The 16,322-nt window shown below is 32.3% G+C and overlaps 1 protein-coding gene across 3 annotated transcripts; it reads right to left on the bottom strand.

Moving 5' to 3' along the window:
• Positions 1-3,422: 3,422 nt before the first annotated feature.
• Positions 3,423-15,990, bottom strand: LOC106460741. Of its 3 annotated transcripts, none has more exons than XM_022387518.1 (6): positions 15,473-15,990; positions 15,067-15,130; positions 11,211-11,529; positions 9,807-9,906; positions 9,031-9,053; positions 3,423-7,578 (listed from the first exon to the last, which is right to left on the bottom strand). In XM_022387518.1, exons 2-6 carry the CDS (start codon positions 15,121-15,123, stop codon positions 6,905-6,907), a joined length of 1,173 nt encoding a protein of 390 aa, XP_022243226.1. In that variant the 5' UTR covers positions 15,124-15,130; positions 15,473-15,990; the 3' UTR covers positions 3,423-6,904. The 3 variants fall into 3 exon arrangements, with proteins under 3 accessions (XP_022243226.1, XP_022243228.1, XP_022243229.1); XM_022387520.1 differs by having other exon boundaries at positions 15,599-15,990; XM_022387521.1 differs by having other exon boundaries at positions 15,641-15,990.
• Between the last annotated feature and the right edge of the window lie 332 nt (positions 15,991-16,322).

Genomic DNA, 16,322 nt, shown 5'->3' with positions numbered 1-16,322 from the left:
CTAAGTATAATTTGCCATGTTTTTTCTATATTGAAATAATAATTTATAGTTACAGTTTAAACGCCGAAATCCGCTGAAGAATTAGAAAATAACAGGCTTAAAAATTGTGATAAAAATTACGAGAATTTTTCACACTTCTCATTCTTTTTACTTTACGTATTTAAAATATTTGTCCGAAACGCTATTTTGATAACATCTCATTTTCAATCCGCACTGGACAAATTAAACGTGACCCCCCCAAAAAAAGTTTATATTATTCTTTAGATAAATATTAGACTGTGAACACAACTGCTACTATTTCTAGTGCTTACCGACCATTATTAAAATATAATAATTTTTACTTAGTTACTTGAAACCATTAAACTTTTATAACGGAATAAGTTTTTATACTTGAAGCGTTTAAACTTTAGTAATTACTTATCACAAAAGAAGATTTAATATCTTTCGAGTTTTATTCATTTTTTCTATAACTAAAAGCCTCGCACCACTTATCTATAGTAATAACAGGGCATGTCTGTGTGACCGCAATAATTCCAAGAGGAAAGAACATAGAAACCTGGAATTTTGCACACATACTAAGTGGACCATGAGGGTGTGTACCTGGCTATTATTACTTATCCAAGTGCGTGTGCATCTTTTTGTGGGGTAAGCAAGCAAAGTAACATAAAGAAAAGAATATGTGACCGCCATAGCACCGAGAGCAAAGAATCTAGAAACCTGAAATTTTGCATGCATACTACGTGGACCCTGAGGGTGTGCACTTGGGTATTCTTACTTATCTACGTTCTTGCATGCGCATCTTTTTATGCGAAAAACCACATAGAAAAGGAATGTGACCGCTATAGCTACAACAGAAAGAACGTAGAAACCTGAAATTTTGCACCCATACTAAGGGGCCCTGAGGGTGTGCACCTGGGTATTATTACTTATTTTATCCACGTGCGCGCGCTCATCATTTTGATGAGGCAAGCAAGTGAAAAACCACATTGTAAAGAAGTAGTTCCTTATATTAGAAATTATAGATATAAATCACAGACAGGCAGCCAGATACGCACGAGCATGCGTATCTTTTTAACGAGGCAATCAAGCGAAAAACCACATAGAAAAGAAGTGGTTCCTTAGATAACAACATTTAATATATATAAAAGCTAGTGCGTTTTGGTAACAATGCGTTCCAACAATGGCTTTTATATGTTGCTTAGCCATAAAAGTTTCTTTGTAATTAAGCACAAAGCTACACAATGGGCTAGCTGTGCTCTGGCCATCATGGGTATCGAAACCCAGATTCTAGCGTTGTAAGTCCGCTGTGCTACTGGGGGGGGGGGCTGCAATAAAAGTATAACCGAAAATTGTTGCTAAGGCGCTCTGTGCTGAAAGTATAAAATTAAATGTATAAACTACAAAATTTAAAAAATATTTGTTTTCTAATTTAGAAGCTCCTTTAACTAAAGAGGTTTGTTTTTATTATTTAAGTTTAAAATCGGAGGACAAGTCAAAGGGAAGGTTACCTTTATAAACAGGCCACATCCCGTAAAGAAGCAACAGAAGTATATGCTATACTTTTATGCTAAAATGGGTTCAGAATACACACACTGACATAGTCATCTAGAATAAATCAACCTAATAATCCGAGCGAAGCCGGGCACTTATGCTAGTAAATAAATAAAGGGTACTTACTTGAATTTAAGATATATTACTATCAGCGCCATCTCTTGTAGATAACAGATACTATTTCAATAAAAAGAATAAACATAAAATTATTTCAAGTCTTACTCTACCATGATTAAGCTACAAGTTTCCTTTTATTTGTATGATTGAATCTCGTTTAGCTAAGCTATACCACTTTCCTTTTGAGACTGTCTAGCTTTAATTTGTATTAAATGCTTGATAAATATATTCCAATTAATGAAATCTATTGAGCATATATGAAAATACTAGCTTGTAGCACAAAGAGAATGTTCAGGCAAATATATTTAGCTTTGGAGTTATATTCTTTACATTTGTAATTTTATTCGAAAACTATATGAATGTATTTTTTTTCTGTACAATGATTATTTTAATTGTTATCTGTACCTAGGTCGCCCATTTGTTAACTGTGGTGTTACGCACGAGACGTCTACTTCTGTGCTTAGTGTCGTATTAGGATCTGTAACAGGGCCAGGATATTTAAAGATCTGTTTAATTACAACCTTACCAAAAAAAAATCTCGGAAATTCTGCATAGAAAGAGAAGAGGAAATAATTAGTCATCTGTAGTGTAGCAATGAGATTAAAAAGATAATATAAACATTAATACAAACTAAATTATTGATTTCCAATTTTTATTGCGATAAAAAGAACAAACATTACAGATTTGGAAGTTAAAAAAAAAGTGCAGGAACGGTGGCGAGGTAGGCTTGCACCAGAGACACGTCGTTCGATCCTGCGGCTGGCTGGACCGTTTCTACAGAGCATGCTGAAGCTTTATTTTGCTGCAGTGGCGCATTGATAATCCGGTTATGGTCCATACATCAAAGAGAGCTGGGTGCCCGGAGTTTCGAAGCGACGAGCAGCTCGTGTCAGCGCTTATAACCAGCCCTCAACATTGATTTTAACTGCAGTCACGTATCAGTGCAAACTCTCCTGGATCACCAAATAATTTTATTTATTCCCTGAACAACCGCTTAACGGTGTTTGTACTTACGTGCCTCTTTAAAAGTTTTGGCGAAATAGATGTTGACGTATATCGATTAGCCCTAATTCTGATTTGTAAACGTCATAAACAAGTTTATGATAAATTACAAATTTAATCCGATTCACATCATAACAGTTCATGAAGTTGATAAATAGCGCCTCGACCACTACGTCTGTCGTATCCCAGCTGGCCTGATATTGAACGAAAGGCCCTCGTCAACACTGGATATGGAAGATGTAGTGTGGTTGAAATATTATTATACATTTTGTTTGCTTCAGCTGATAAGTTCTTAAAATTGCACAGTGATTCAGGCGCTAACGGATACTGTACCGACTAATACATATTCATAACCATTTTCACATTTCGTATGTTAAAGAACCTCGATATGGAAGACCCCCCCCCCCTATCGAGGTTACCACTGTCATATTTAAAGCCCAAGTGCCAAAAACAAAACGTAATCATCTGTAGAGATTACTACAAAAACTTGCCAAATGTCTTCATGCAATATTCTAACCATAAATGAGTCTTAAAACTAACATTTCTGATAATGCTTAGATAGCTTAGTTTTAATCAAAAGCTCTTATTGATCAAAATCGCAGTATTTCATAAACGAAATGTACAGTCAAGTATTAAAAATCTTTTGTTGTAGTAGTACACTAGTGTTTGAATATTGGAAAAAAGGAATTATACATACCCTGAGTAAATAACACTGAAAGCTACTGACAAATGATTAGATAAGACAACAGAAATGTATTTCAGTTGTTTTATTATACACATAATAAGTTTATGGACTATATTACAAATATTAAACACAACACGTACACGTTTAATTTTACAAAGAGAATATACAACAAAGAACTAGTAGAGATAAGTTCGAAATCCGTACAATATATACCGACCATACATCGAGTAGCACTGAGACCAACAAGTTAGTTCAATAAAACAAAATCACTACATCTGCTACCGGGAACAGAGATAAGTAGCCACATGCTACATACCTGAAACGCACACAGGGGCTGCACCGAATGCGACACTATACCTATTCTAGTCTTAGAACTTCATGGTTGTAACACGATCGTTTTCTTCTTCAATGCATAATCAGTAGAGCGATTCATGAATGCAGCGAGGTACTTTTAACTGGCCCTTTTTTGGAAGAATAGCAGTGGGTGCAACTAGCCACAACTTTTGCCCCACGTTCCCACAAATGCGCTCAGCCTATTACAACGAAAGCAGGCGTAGACAACACAATGCACGCGGTACAAACGAGCTCTAACTATAGAAACGACTGACAAACAGGAACAGAACCTTGAAAGTAGTCGAAACACATGTTGCTCGGTGTTTAGTAAACGTTCCAGTTCTATAACGAGTGGCATTACATTCGTCACAGTTATGAGGTAAACATTCCGAGGAATTTCGGAACGGATAAAACGTATGTTACTTCAAAAACTAATATTTTTGCTGCGCTAAGAGAAACCACTTGGCAAATTCGTGCAATGTATAATACTTAAACGTACCTCGTAATAACCGTATAGGAACACTCAGATAATTGTACAACACGTAATATTCATCACTCGGGGAAAATAATTATATACATATCTTACTGATTAAAATGAAAATATACGTACAGGGTAGGCATCGTACTCTTAGGCCTACAAAAGGGTTTCACATGCAACCGGATGTGCTATAGAAACTAAAAAGGTTTCAAATTTGATCCCAGTTGCATTCTTTATTCGAGGGTTTAAGGAGGTTGTTAGTAACTTTAATCATTGAACAATTACTATCGACAGGTATATGTTGTTTCCACCGTCAAATCAGAGCCTATGATCGCACCAGCAATTTGTTAACCTTACAAACTTGCAGAGTTCCTCAAATGAAGCAAAACACGGGTAGCCTAACGTCAGAAGATTCACAACAAACCCAGCCATATTAAAATCACTGTGTTGAGGAGGGGGGGGGGGGGAGCAAGGGCTGAAACATTAGAATACTTTGATACCACTTGAACTCTTAAATATATTTCACATCTGAATACTGAAAAGCTCAATTTCTTCCAAATGCCTATAAACTACATTTAAGAAACATTAAAAACTACTAGTAACTGTTTATTGGGTACTGTCAACTCTATTTAAAAACCTTCAATGATTGGATTACACATTCCAATTTAAAAAACATTTTAAAGTTTTTCTCTAAAAAAGAATTTGGTATATTAATAACCAGCTAGAACTAATAACATTTTATTAAAACACACACAAAGAGACAAAATAAGTAAATAGTTATTTCTTTACTTTTTCTACTACCCTTCTTTTCTGGCTTTTAGTTGACATTGTAAGACATTCTAAAACAAAACACAAAGTATTAGATGAGGTACCAATACTGCACAGTATTTAACAAATAGCCTGTGAAGATGTCAGATGGTTGTGGTGTAAGCATTACATTTGCTGATTTGTCTTTTCTTCACTGAAATTCATGTGCTGGTGAAGATACTAACACATAAATATATATACAGATGGATAAAAGTCTCATTCATGATGTCCATTCCTTCCAAGTCATGCACAAAGCTTAAAACAACTTCTCCAAAAAGATATCCAAATTAATTTGTTGGCACATTCAGAAACATATTTTCAGGTATTTAGTAAATGCTATACTAGCATTAGATGCTGATTCTAAGAAGCAACTGAGGTAGGTAGAATCTGGAAGAACAAAAAGGTTGTAAAGGTGCATCAGATATCCACCTTCAAATTTTACTTGACACTGGATCATATGGCACCTCAGCAAAGATGCTGGAAGAACACAAATATTGTAAAGGTGCATCAGATATCCACCTTCAAATTGTACTTAACACTGGATCATATGGCACCACAGAGCAAAGATTTTGGAAGAACACAAATACTGTAAAAGTGTATAAGATATCCACCTTCAAGTTTAATTTAAAACTGGATTATGGCACCACAGATTAGATTCTGGAAGAACACAATTATAAAGGTGTATAAGATATCCACCTTCAAATTTTACATAAAACTGGATCATATGGCACCACACAGATTAGAGGTATTTTTCTGTTCTATGCATATAGCAAAAAAAAAAGAATGGCCAATACTATCCACATAGATATATATTTCCATGTAGCATAAGCTATGAGAACAGTTGTATTACTACAGTGTGAGGTAACTTACAAGGACAATGGCATAGAAACTACTGTATATTGGTTTTATACATTACACACGTTCAAAGTTTATAAAAGGTTATAACAACAAAGCCTTACTACTAGAGGTTTATTAAAATACATGCAATGTACATAGATTAATAAAGTTAGTGGTAAAACATGAAGCTCAACTAAACTGTGTGTTTAACTTCCCTTCCACTGTCTGATATTCAAACACATGTAAACCTTTTCTACACTAATAATATGCAATTTTTTTAAACTGTTAACTTTAGCTAGTATCAGCAAAACAATTTTTTTCAGAAGTCAAATAAAGAACATATTTTGTCATTACAAACCTAAATCCTTGAATACAACAGGTACATTAATACCCACCATACTTTTTCTTATACAGTGCTTCTTTCACTGATAATGCTTCAATTTTTCCTCTGGTGGCTAAACACAAAACTAATCTGTAGAGGTTTTATTAAAACCAAAGCTTCAAAAAGTGCTCTTATTTAATTATATATATTTCACTTTATGTAATCTGTAGGATTTTGCTATATTAGGTTAAATCTTGAGGTTAAATAATTACTCGCTTTATGTGACAGAAAATTATGGGATATGTGAAATAAAATTACTAAATCAGTTAAGAGCACAGTTTTGATGTACAAGATTTAAATTTTTTCCACACTTAACTTCAGTGCTTCTCAGAACTACAACATATGAAAGAAACATTTACAGAAACACATTTGGCTAGTCTGTCAAACAACTAATTTTGAAATATAGTTTCCCAGCATACTTAAGATTCCTAAAAGTTATTTTGCTTATGACTTAAGTAACTTATCTATAGTTTTTGCACAGTTTTTATGACATATGATGATCATAAAAAAAGAAAAAAAATTTCTTTCCGCAAAAGTGAAAATTTCAAAATATTAATATACTGGTATGATCAAAAATAAATTACACACAAATGCTAAAGAGTATAAACAAAGAAAGAACAGATAAAATTCATAGGAAGATACCAGGAAAAAACAATCTCAACAATAAACAAACAAACTTTGAACCACTAATATATACAATACTCCTCAGGAATTATATCTCCTCAACAGGCAAAGGAGGGAGTGGCCGGTGTAGAACTTGGGCACTCCTTGGCATTTCTGACCTTAAGCGAAGTGCTCTTACATTGGAGAGAGATGGAAACTGTGTAGAAGGTGATGAATTCCGTGCAACATTGCTTGGAAGATCAGATAAAACCTTGGCTGCCTGTGCACTTGTCAAATGACTTGGTCGAGGAAGAATGCATCCAGATACCTTTTGGTTCCAGCCCTTCTGCTTAAAGGGGTTATTTTCTTCAGATGAACTAGTAAGGAATCCAGCATTGTCATATGCTTTGTTTCCAAGCTGCTCTGCTCCAGCTGCTAACCTTCTGGTTACTTCTAGATCAGGAATACATGCATACATGTGAACTTTGCTGGTTGTACCATCAGACTGTTGGTTAACATCAGCACACTCTGGGCTCTCTGTGCTGCTTGAAACACTCCCAGCAATGTACGTGCTAAACTTTCTTGATGTCTGGTAGTCACAAACCTGCTGGGGGATGCAATGACCAGGGACATGGAACCAATGACAGGAACTGGTACCTTGATTCTTTCCTGTTTTGTCATTTTTCTTTGGACAATTAGGAGACTGAAGATTCTTCGGGAAGGATGTTTGTGAACCACCTTTGCTATTGAGGAAACTTTCAGGTAAAATTGGACAGGAATCTCCTAAACAACATGAAAAAGTTGACAAAAAACTGTTACATATAATATTTGAACATAACTTGCATAACTTATTGAGTCCTTTCTTGTATAACATAAAAAGACATAAGAGCATACAAATATTATACTAAAAATATATCTATGTTATGTACAAGTTACAAGATTTCTTTCTTCAGATATGTCAGTACACTAGTCTTAATTTTTTTATGAGCATACATTTAATTCAAATTATATTTTAACCACTGCCCTCATTAAATAGATACTTCCTATACCTTGGAAGAAATTCTAACTAATTGAACAAACAAATTTTAAATGGTATACTACCTGCCAAAACCTTTCTTATTAGAGTGACATTTCAATCATCAAACAGCATAGTTGGATATTGCTCTATGATACTGTTTCAAGCTAGTGATATTGTTTGTTGTTTACTGGTATAACCGACTAGCATTGAGAATCAATAATATTTCATTTGAAGCAATGTTTTGCAGCACAGAAATTACCTATTTATTTATAATGCTATCAAAAATACGGCTACATACAATTAAAACAAATAGCATTTACCAAATTCAAATAGTAAGTGGTAAATTTAAATAGCGACAAATTATTACAATGGTAAACTGTTACTTGTAAATGCTATAATATAGGACTGAAGGAAGAGAAAAATATTTCAGCATAAAATTGTATGATAAAACACTCAGGAATTTACTCTACGAAATCAGATGAAATGCATGCAAAATACACAACACCTAAATTGGAACAGTGAAAGTATTATGACCAGTTAAACTATTACTCATTTTTTAAAAGTATATTCTTTATTTAAAAATATAAGTTTTGATGTTACTTATGAAGTACATATAACATGAGCTGTAAGTTGGAAATTAATTTTTATTATAAATTTATCATTACTGTGTTACTTTCAGATAAAGAACTGAAGAAAGTGAAAATATTTTCAAGAAGGATGGATGAAAAATCTATGTTATCACAACTCTCCAAATGCGAGATGTAACTACGAGAGTCTACTTTCCCTAAATCTAAGGCAGCTTTCAGGATGACACCACCTATCTTGTACTTGTAGACCAAGTTAGGGAGGGGCTAAGAACATGAACCATTTTAGGAAAGGGAACTACAATTCAGGCAATATTCACGTGGAAAACTTTAAATCATAATTTCTCGAGCAATGCACTTAAGGTATTTTCTTAGTCTTACAGAATAACTAAAATTGTTTCATTCATAATTTTAGATTTTTTAATTGGAATGTTATCATACTTAGTGTCAGGCTACAGTTTTTATCATTTAAACACAGCCATAGTTTCATCTTACATTCAAATGCTCATTTCAAGATACATGATGTCAGGACTTAATTTTACAAAAAGAATAGTAAGTTACTGTAAGAGTTTTATGAAGATCCCATACTTTCCATCTTTTAATCAAGAAATTAACATACTTAGAAATGCATACCTGCCACTGGAAATATTTTCCATCTGTAACAGAAAGAAAAACTGTTGAATACATCAGTATTTGTTAATCAGTAAGTTAATGGAAACACAATAATCTGGTTTCTGTTTTCCAATTTTCTCTGGTTATGAGTAGTTACAATGTTATTAGAATATTAGATGAAAGATTACTAATTCATGAAAAATCTTATTCTGTTAATAAAAACTTACAACTTGTAAAGCTTAAGATTCAATATTTCAGATTTTCAAAATGCTAAAAAATAAAAACTTTTGGTTGAAGCACATTTTAACTTGTGAAAAACTAAGAGTAAAAAATAACTGTCAGATTTAATGTGCTAAAATATTATAAAAATTATTATGAAATATAAATTTTTTACCACCCTTTAGTCATGTACTTAATGATACTTTGTAATTAGGCCAACTTTAAATCTATATATGCTAAATTAGGACTTCCATATACTTCCTCACATAGAGAAAATGACAGTGACAATAACAAAAACTTTCATAAATTGTAAAAACTATGACATTCTAATTCTTCTGAAAATGGCTTACTTTGGTTCCTAATTGACTAATAAAATGTGTTTAGTCTTAATTCTGAAAGTTATATTTTTATTCTTGATATTTATAACCAGTTTGGTAACCCTCAATATAAAAATACAGCCAACTACTTAACTAGTTTTAAAATAATAATTTAACTGTCGTAGCAGTTATAATTTCTTTCAGTAGAAAACTCTCTAACAATAGTTGAATAACAAAAATAAATCAATTAAAACTACTTGCTTCTTGAATTTCAGAAGAAACCCCAAAATAGCAGCAATCAATACAGCTGAACCTGCTACAATGACAACTGTTATGGAAATCCAAGTTTCAGTTGATTTCACTATAGACAAAGAAAAAAATAACCTATTAAGACCTATTGGATTTTTCAAACTTTAACAAATATAACCATGGGTATAAGGAAATTACCATTTTCTGAAAAAATACCGATAATATTTTTTTCTAACTTTATCTACTTTAGATCTAATCACTGTGGGAGAAGCTTACATCAGGTTTATCCCAGATAAAAAAACAAAAACAATCATTATACAAGTAATATGTAAGCAATTAAACATCAGGCAGTAGTCTGCAAAGATACCAGTAAAATCTATGGGTTAATTTTCATTTTTCTGCTAGGCAAAAATCACCCACTCTTACCGGGCTGATGAAACAGATGAAAACATTACTTAGCAAGCTGAAAACTAATGATATTTTGAAGTACAACATGACCTGAAGTTTATTTAGGGTTGCAACAAATGGTAGATTTTGACCCTTGAATGGTCAGAACACATTACAAAAGGAAGGTTTTAAACTTCAATAGAGCTAATTTGCATAATTTACTGATGATGTCACCATAACTACTAGTTTATATTTGATTTAAAATAAAAATAAATGTTCATGTTATTTATATACACATATTTAGTGCTATTTGCAATATTCATATAGCTACTTATAGTAAGCTTGTGTTGCAAGAAAGTGTATCAGAATACCTTTTGTCCGATTCCTGAACATTTTATTAAAAATGTGTAAAGATGACATCAGATTAAAAGAGAGAGAATATATATTTATGACTCAAGTAATTTGTTTGTAAACTCATTTCAGGTGATATTACTTATCCTTTTTGTAGTACAATAGCACATTTGATGTTTGACCAAAACCAAAGTTAGTTTAAACAAGTGAAACATTTAAAAGCACAAACAGGGTTCTTAGTTTGAAAATAACAACACATAAATTTCAGGACTGACTATGAACTTGGATACAATGTTTATAATATACTACATGTAATAATGGCTGGAGACGGCTTGAATGGGTAATGAAGCAAAACTTATGTTGAAGTTTTACTTCATAACCCATTCAAGCCGTCTCCAGCCATTATTAGTCTCAAAGTGGGTTCCTCGTCATCGAATACTACATGTAAGTTAAAAATGTATTACATGTTACACACTATCAAGCATAAGGGAGTCCTGTCAATAACATTATAGTTTCAAAGTATCTAATATAAAAATTGTTGTCAATAACAATAAACAAATTATTTTACATTGAAAGATCACCTTATACATCACAACCTATTAAAGCTTGAGATATGATGAGCTTAGATTCCATGGCTGATTTAATGAGTGACAAGGTACTTAAGGCAATTAGACTTACTGGTTGGGAATGGGAATGGAATAGATCCATCACTGCTACCATCAAACACATGGCAGAAGTTACACTCTAGTTTCTCAGTGTGGTTCAGTTGCAGTGAGGACTGCACAAAGCTGGGAAGAGGAGGAGGTGGCATAACAATGATGACATCTGGGGGAGGGCCCAGTGCTTCCAGACCTGCACAGAGAGACCCACAACTAGCACTTTCTGTCAGTTGAGGAGCTCTTTTATCTGAATTCTCTACAGTTGGCCTACCAACTTCTTTCAACCTGGTGGAAGGTGTAACTGCTCTGCTTGATATGATCATTCCTGAATACAGTAACTGAAAAGAAACATGTCTATGTAAATTCAGACTACTTCAGTTGGATAGCACCAGTTGATTTATTAACTGAGAAGCAAAAAAAGAAAAAAGAACTGAACATCACTATGCTATCACATCATTTACACAGTAAAATACAGGGTGGTCCAAAATTATCTTTCCTAATTTAAAATTTAATAATTAAATAACTAAGGAAGTGCAACCATGCAGCTTTCAACATCTTGTATTCCAACTCAAACAGTTTTATTGTCATGTTTTTTTTTCATTCCAGTAGGTAGTGTTACCCTGTAAAATGGCAACCATGTAAGAAAAGGCTAAATGAGTCATTAGGCTTGCAGAGACCAAGTCAATGAGAATGAAGCAGCATAACTACATATGCCAGTACAAGAAAAACGTTAAGGATATCGTGTATCGCACACCTATAGCAAACATCACGAAAGTAAAGACCAGGATAATGAATGTCATCATCACTGTAATTGTGGACATGTTACACCGAACATGGACTGAAATCAAACATTGGCTAGACTTGCTGAGTCATTAATGGTGCACACATAGAAGTCTACTGAGGTGGGCTATGATATATTGAAAACTGCATGGTTGTATTTCCTTAGTTAATTAATTATTATATTTCAAAATAGAAAAGATAATTTTGGACCACCCTGTATAAAGATGACTTTTGTGTAAAACAAAAACCTCAGAAGCTAGGCTTCCAATTTAAACGTTATGTTCAGACAAGTTTCACAAACTTTAATCTAAAAATATTTGTTGGTTTCCTAGAATTTCTTTTTTCAATTACACTTTAACCAAACTACCATAATTTCAAGAATTACTAAAATAACAGGAAGCTGGGATAGATATATTAGGAATTTAACTTGGCATTTTGAGCACACTGGTTAGTACTTGCAGAATATTTGGAATAAAAACTGGAGGAGCTATAATATGTATACATAGAGAAAAATATTACCCTTACATCCACATAAAGTAGACAGAGGATTTTTCTTTCCTTCAATAGGGTTATGTAATTTATGGGATTATAATTCAAGAACCTGGTTTTTCCAGAATGTTATTTTATATTTGAGATGTTCATCCTCGACTTCTCATTTAATATCTGTGAATGTTGGTTTTACATAATTAGTGTTTATTATCCAGTTGTATTTGTCATAACATCTAAAAACAAATAATTACTCTTATACTTTTTTGAATATCAATACATTATTAAAGAATCATAATTATAATCATAGTTGAAAACAAAAATATTTTCATATCGGACATTTCATATCACAGTAATTAGTTGCAGAAAATAACACACAGTTTTATTTTGAAATATCATGGATAAAAAAAATAACCTACATGAAGTACATGAAATTGATAATTACTATTTAAATAAACAACAAGAAAAAAAAATTGGTACTTGTATGAGGGCATATACTAGAAAATAGAAACAGTTCATGATAACCACAAAATATGCATACTAAATCCTTAAAATCATTCAATTATGGTTTAAATGAGGAGACATTTTTGTTGAACTTGAAAATAAGTGAATGTCAACTGGTCAGAATGGTTCCTCTGATCAACATTTAGATGTCTGTCTGCCCTGATTTCAGAACTTTGAATTTGTCAAGACCAATGTAGTGATTAATGTTAGTGGAGGTACAATAATTTTATAATCTGGAAGTGATTTTGATTGAAATATCATGTGTTCATGGGCACATGAGAAAGGAAGAAATTTTAAAAATCTGTAAAAAAAAAAGAATATTAAAGGAAAAAAAGGAAGACTAAAATTCAATATAATATTTTTACAGATGTGAAAGTAACTGAAATCATATGAGGAGGGGGAAAAGTCTTTAGTAATGTATTCAACAGTGGTTAGTTATAAAAAAAAGTTCACATTTTGCTAAGTTAATGTGACAACTAATCATTGAGACATTACAACTAAAGGCCACATTATCTTTGTAACCATTAAGTAATTCAAAAAATACAAATAGTACAGGATCCAGGAGAACAATGGTTTTGTTAGTATAAAATACATATATTTTCACTTTTCATGAGTATTTCCTTACTTGTGTTACAAGTTAAAGTGAATCACAGTTTAGGTATAGTAAGATTTCTAGCTAATAAAATATTATTGCTTTAAACAGGATTGGTAGAAAAATTACAAGTTTGTTCTCATTAACTTCATAGACAGCAATATACTTCTGACAGACATGGGAAACTGATTTATGTAAGTGATATCTGGTAAATAGATAATGCCAAGTTTTTTAAAACCTACATTCACTACATTATTATGAGTATAAATAAATGAAAAGAAACATTATGATACAAACATACAGTTTCACACTGGGTAACAAAATATTAACCACGATCAGCTGAAGAAACTTTGAAATGTAAAGTTAATTGGTAGACTCCAGAATTTTTGAAGGGTGAGGAAATTCAAATTATTTAAAGAAATATTTTTTCCTTAGATATCCAAATGAAGAAATTATTTTCATAATTGTTATCTTTACATTAATATATGTTTCACAACATAATCAGAGGACAGTCTATGACATTTTATACTTTATTATGAAATGTAAGGTACACTCATGTCTATATTATTTTTTGCAGTCACAATATCATGCTTGATGTACATAAATTTCTTTTTCCATAATAAAACAATGATGGGACTATCACTAGCTCCCACTTCTTATGGAAAGTTTGTCTAAGAAGCATTTAAGTTAACCTGCAAAGTATTCACCAAGACTGTTTTACTGATAGTCAATTAGTTTAATCGATAATGATGATCGATCAGTCCTGAATAATTTGTCATAAAAGTTACAGTACATATAAAGCACACAGGTAAGACTTTCAATAACATTGGTAAGGCTGCCATTAACTTTTTGACATCACATTTCAACACGCATAAGTATAAGTTACTAACACCAGTTATAGGTGACAAGGATGTAAAACCTAATAACTTTCACAAATGGAATATAATGAACAAAATCTAGAATGCACAAAACTATACCCGTCTTATGCTAGTCACTACATTAAACAAATATGACATTGCAAATCATCAACTAAAAGTTAGGTGTCGTGAAAGTGTCTTATATGAAGTTCAAGTCACATACAGAGTAAGAAATCAGAGAATTATTTAATGCAAGTGCATACTTCTACTGCCCAACAATGTCTATTGTTGGTATGAGATGTACAGTACAACTCAATAGCTAATTTAGTACTTTTTTAATGTACCTTTACTTGCTAAGGAGAAAAAGAATAATAATTTAAATAGCTATATGCTGAAGTAAAACGGACTCAAAACACCATAGGTTATTAGATAATAATTTAAAGTGTTAACTTTTTTATACTTTAAGATTAGAAAACAGAATTATTCATCCAATTTAGAGTTTGGTTTACATGAAGTACAAAAGCTAGGATGAAACTAATCATGTGCAATTACAGCTTTTGTGCACAGATCTGTAAACCTGAATCAAGTGTTTTCCTTCCTTAATATTTATATTTCCAAAATGTTGACAATGTTTATTAAAAAAATTCTTAACTTACCATAAAAAAAAGCCTCCACTCTGGTCTGGAACTAGGTTTGTTCATCTTATCCTGCATTTTCAGTCTTTAAAAGTCAAATAATTCAAACTTGAGTAAAATTAGGACTTCACAATCCAGGTTCATATAATGTGGTAAACACAATATAGGTATCTTGGAATAGATTTAAGTTTGACGAATCACTGAGACCTCCATGATCACACTACTTGGAACTGGATTATATAGTGAGTATCTAAAACTTAAAGTTAAAATTAAATCTACGAACACGTTTAGGCCTCCGCAATATTACACTTTACAGCTAAGATCAGGCCTAAGGCTGTAAAACCCTGGTTTAACTTAATAAACTACAAATACTCTGAGAACGTGACATCTATGCACACTATATATTTTTAAATTTATGTTTACTCACTTGAAAGCAATTAACTTAAGGTTCTACCAAAGTACCATAAATTAATATCTCCACAACTAGTAACGATGGGCTAGTACTGTAATATTACACTTTTCGGCTTACGAGCCAACTATACTACCAACACACCGTTCCAATACAGGGGAGCAACTAACGTCAATCTGTTCCCACCTTATTCATTGAAGTTACTGTATTATGTATATGTCGCGAACTGCCACTGTCAGTTTCACTTGGAGGGCTTAGGCTTGTCTAGGGATGAATATCATTATAAAAATAAGCCTATTTTAAAGAAATGAATACTATAACTATAAGTTATAACTACGCTTGTTTAGCTACATTCCGACATTTCTTCCTAACTCCATTAAAATCTTAGAATGTGTAAAGTACACTTATAGAATACAAACACTAAACGTCTCGACTTTCGGTTACATTCCTCGTTGCTTAACAACACATCACTTCTCAGCCCTAATACTACTACTAGTTTTACAGCATACTTCAACTTCCAGTAGCTTTCGCCTAGCCAAAATATGACTGCAGTAATTTTTCCCATAATGCATTGCAAGAAAAATAGTTCGAATATTGATCGCTAGGGAATATATTTATTAAAAACAATATAAATATTTTTCAAAGTAAATAAAAAATCAACAATCGAACTTTATGGAAGCTAAACTGTATTTATTATTTCTGAGTAAATGTTCAAACATACAAAAATAAGAAGTTCATTATATTACACTTGGTAGTGACAAACACATATTAAAAAATTAAGTAGAATATCAATAAAACTTAATTTTATAATTACATTGATCTTCTTCAATATTATTAATAAATAATATGTTACATTGAGAATCAGTTA

This window comes from Limulus polyphemus, unplaced genomic scaffold (genome assembly GCF_000517525.1).
Source record: "Limulus polyphemus unplaced genomic scaffold, Limulus_polyphemus-2.1.2 Scaffold827, whole genome shotgun sequence".
NCBI lineage: Eukaryota > Metazoa > Arthropoda > Merostomata > Xiphosura > Limulidae > Limulus > Limulus polyphemus.
The sequence above is the reverse complement of the archived record's forward strand: the minus strand, read 5'-3'. Positions and strand labels throughout refer to the sequence as shown.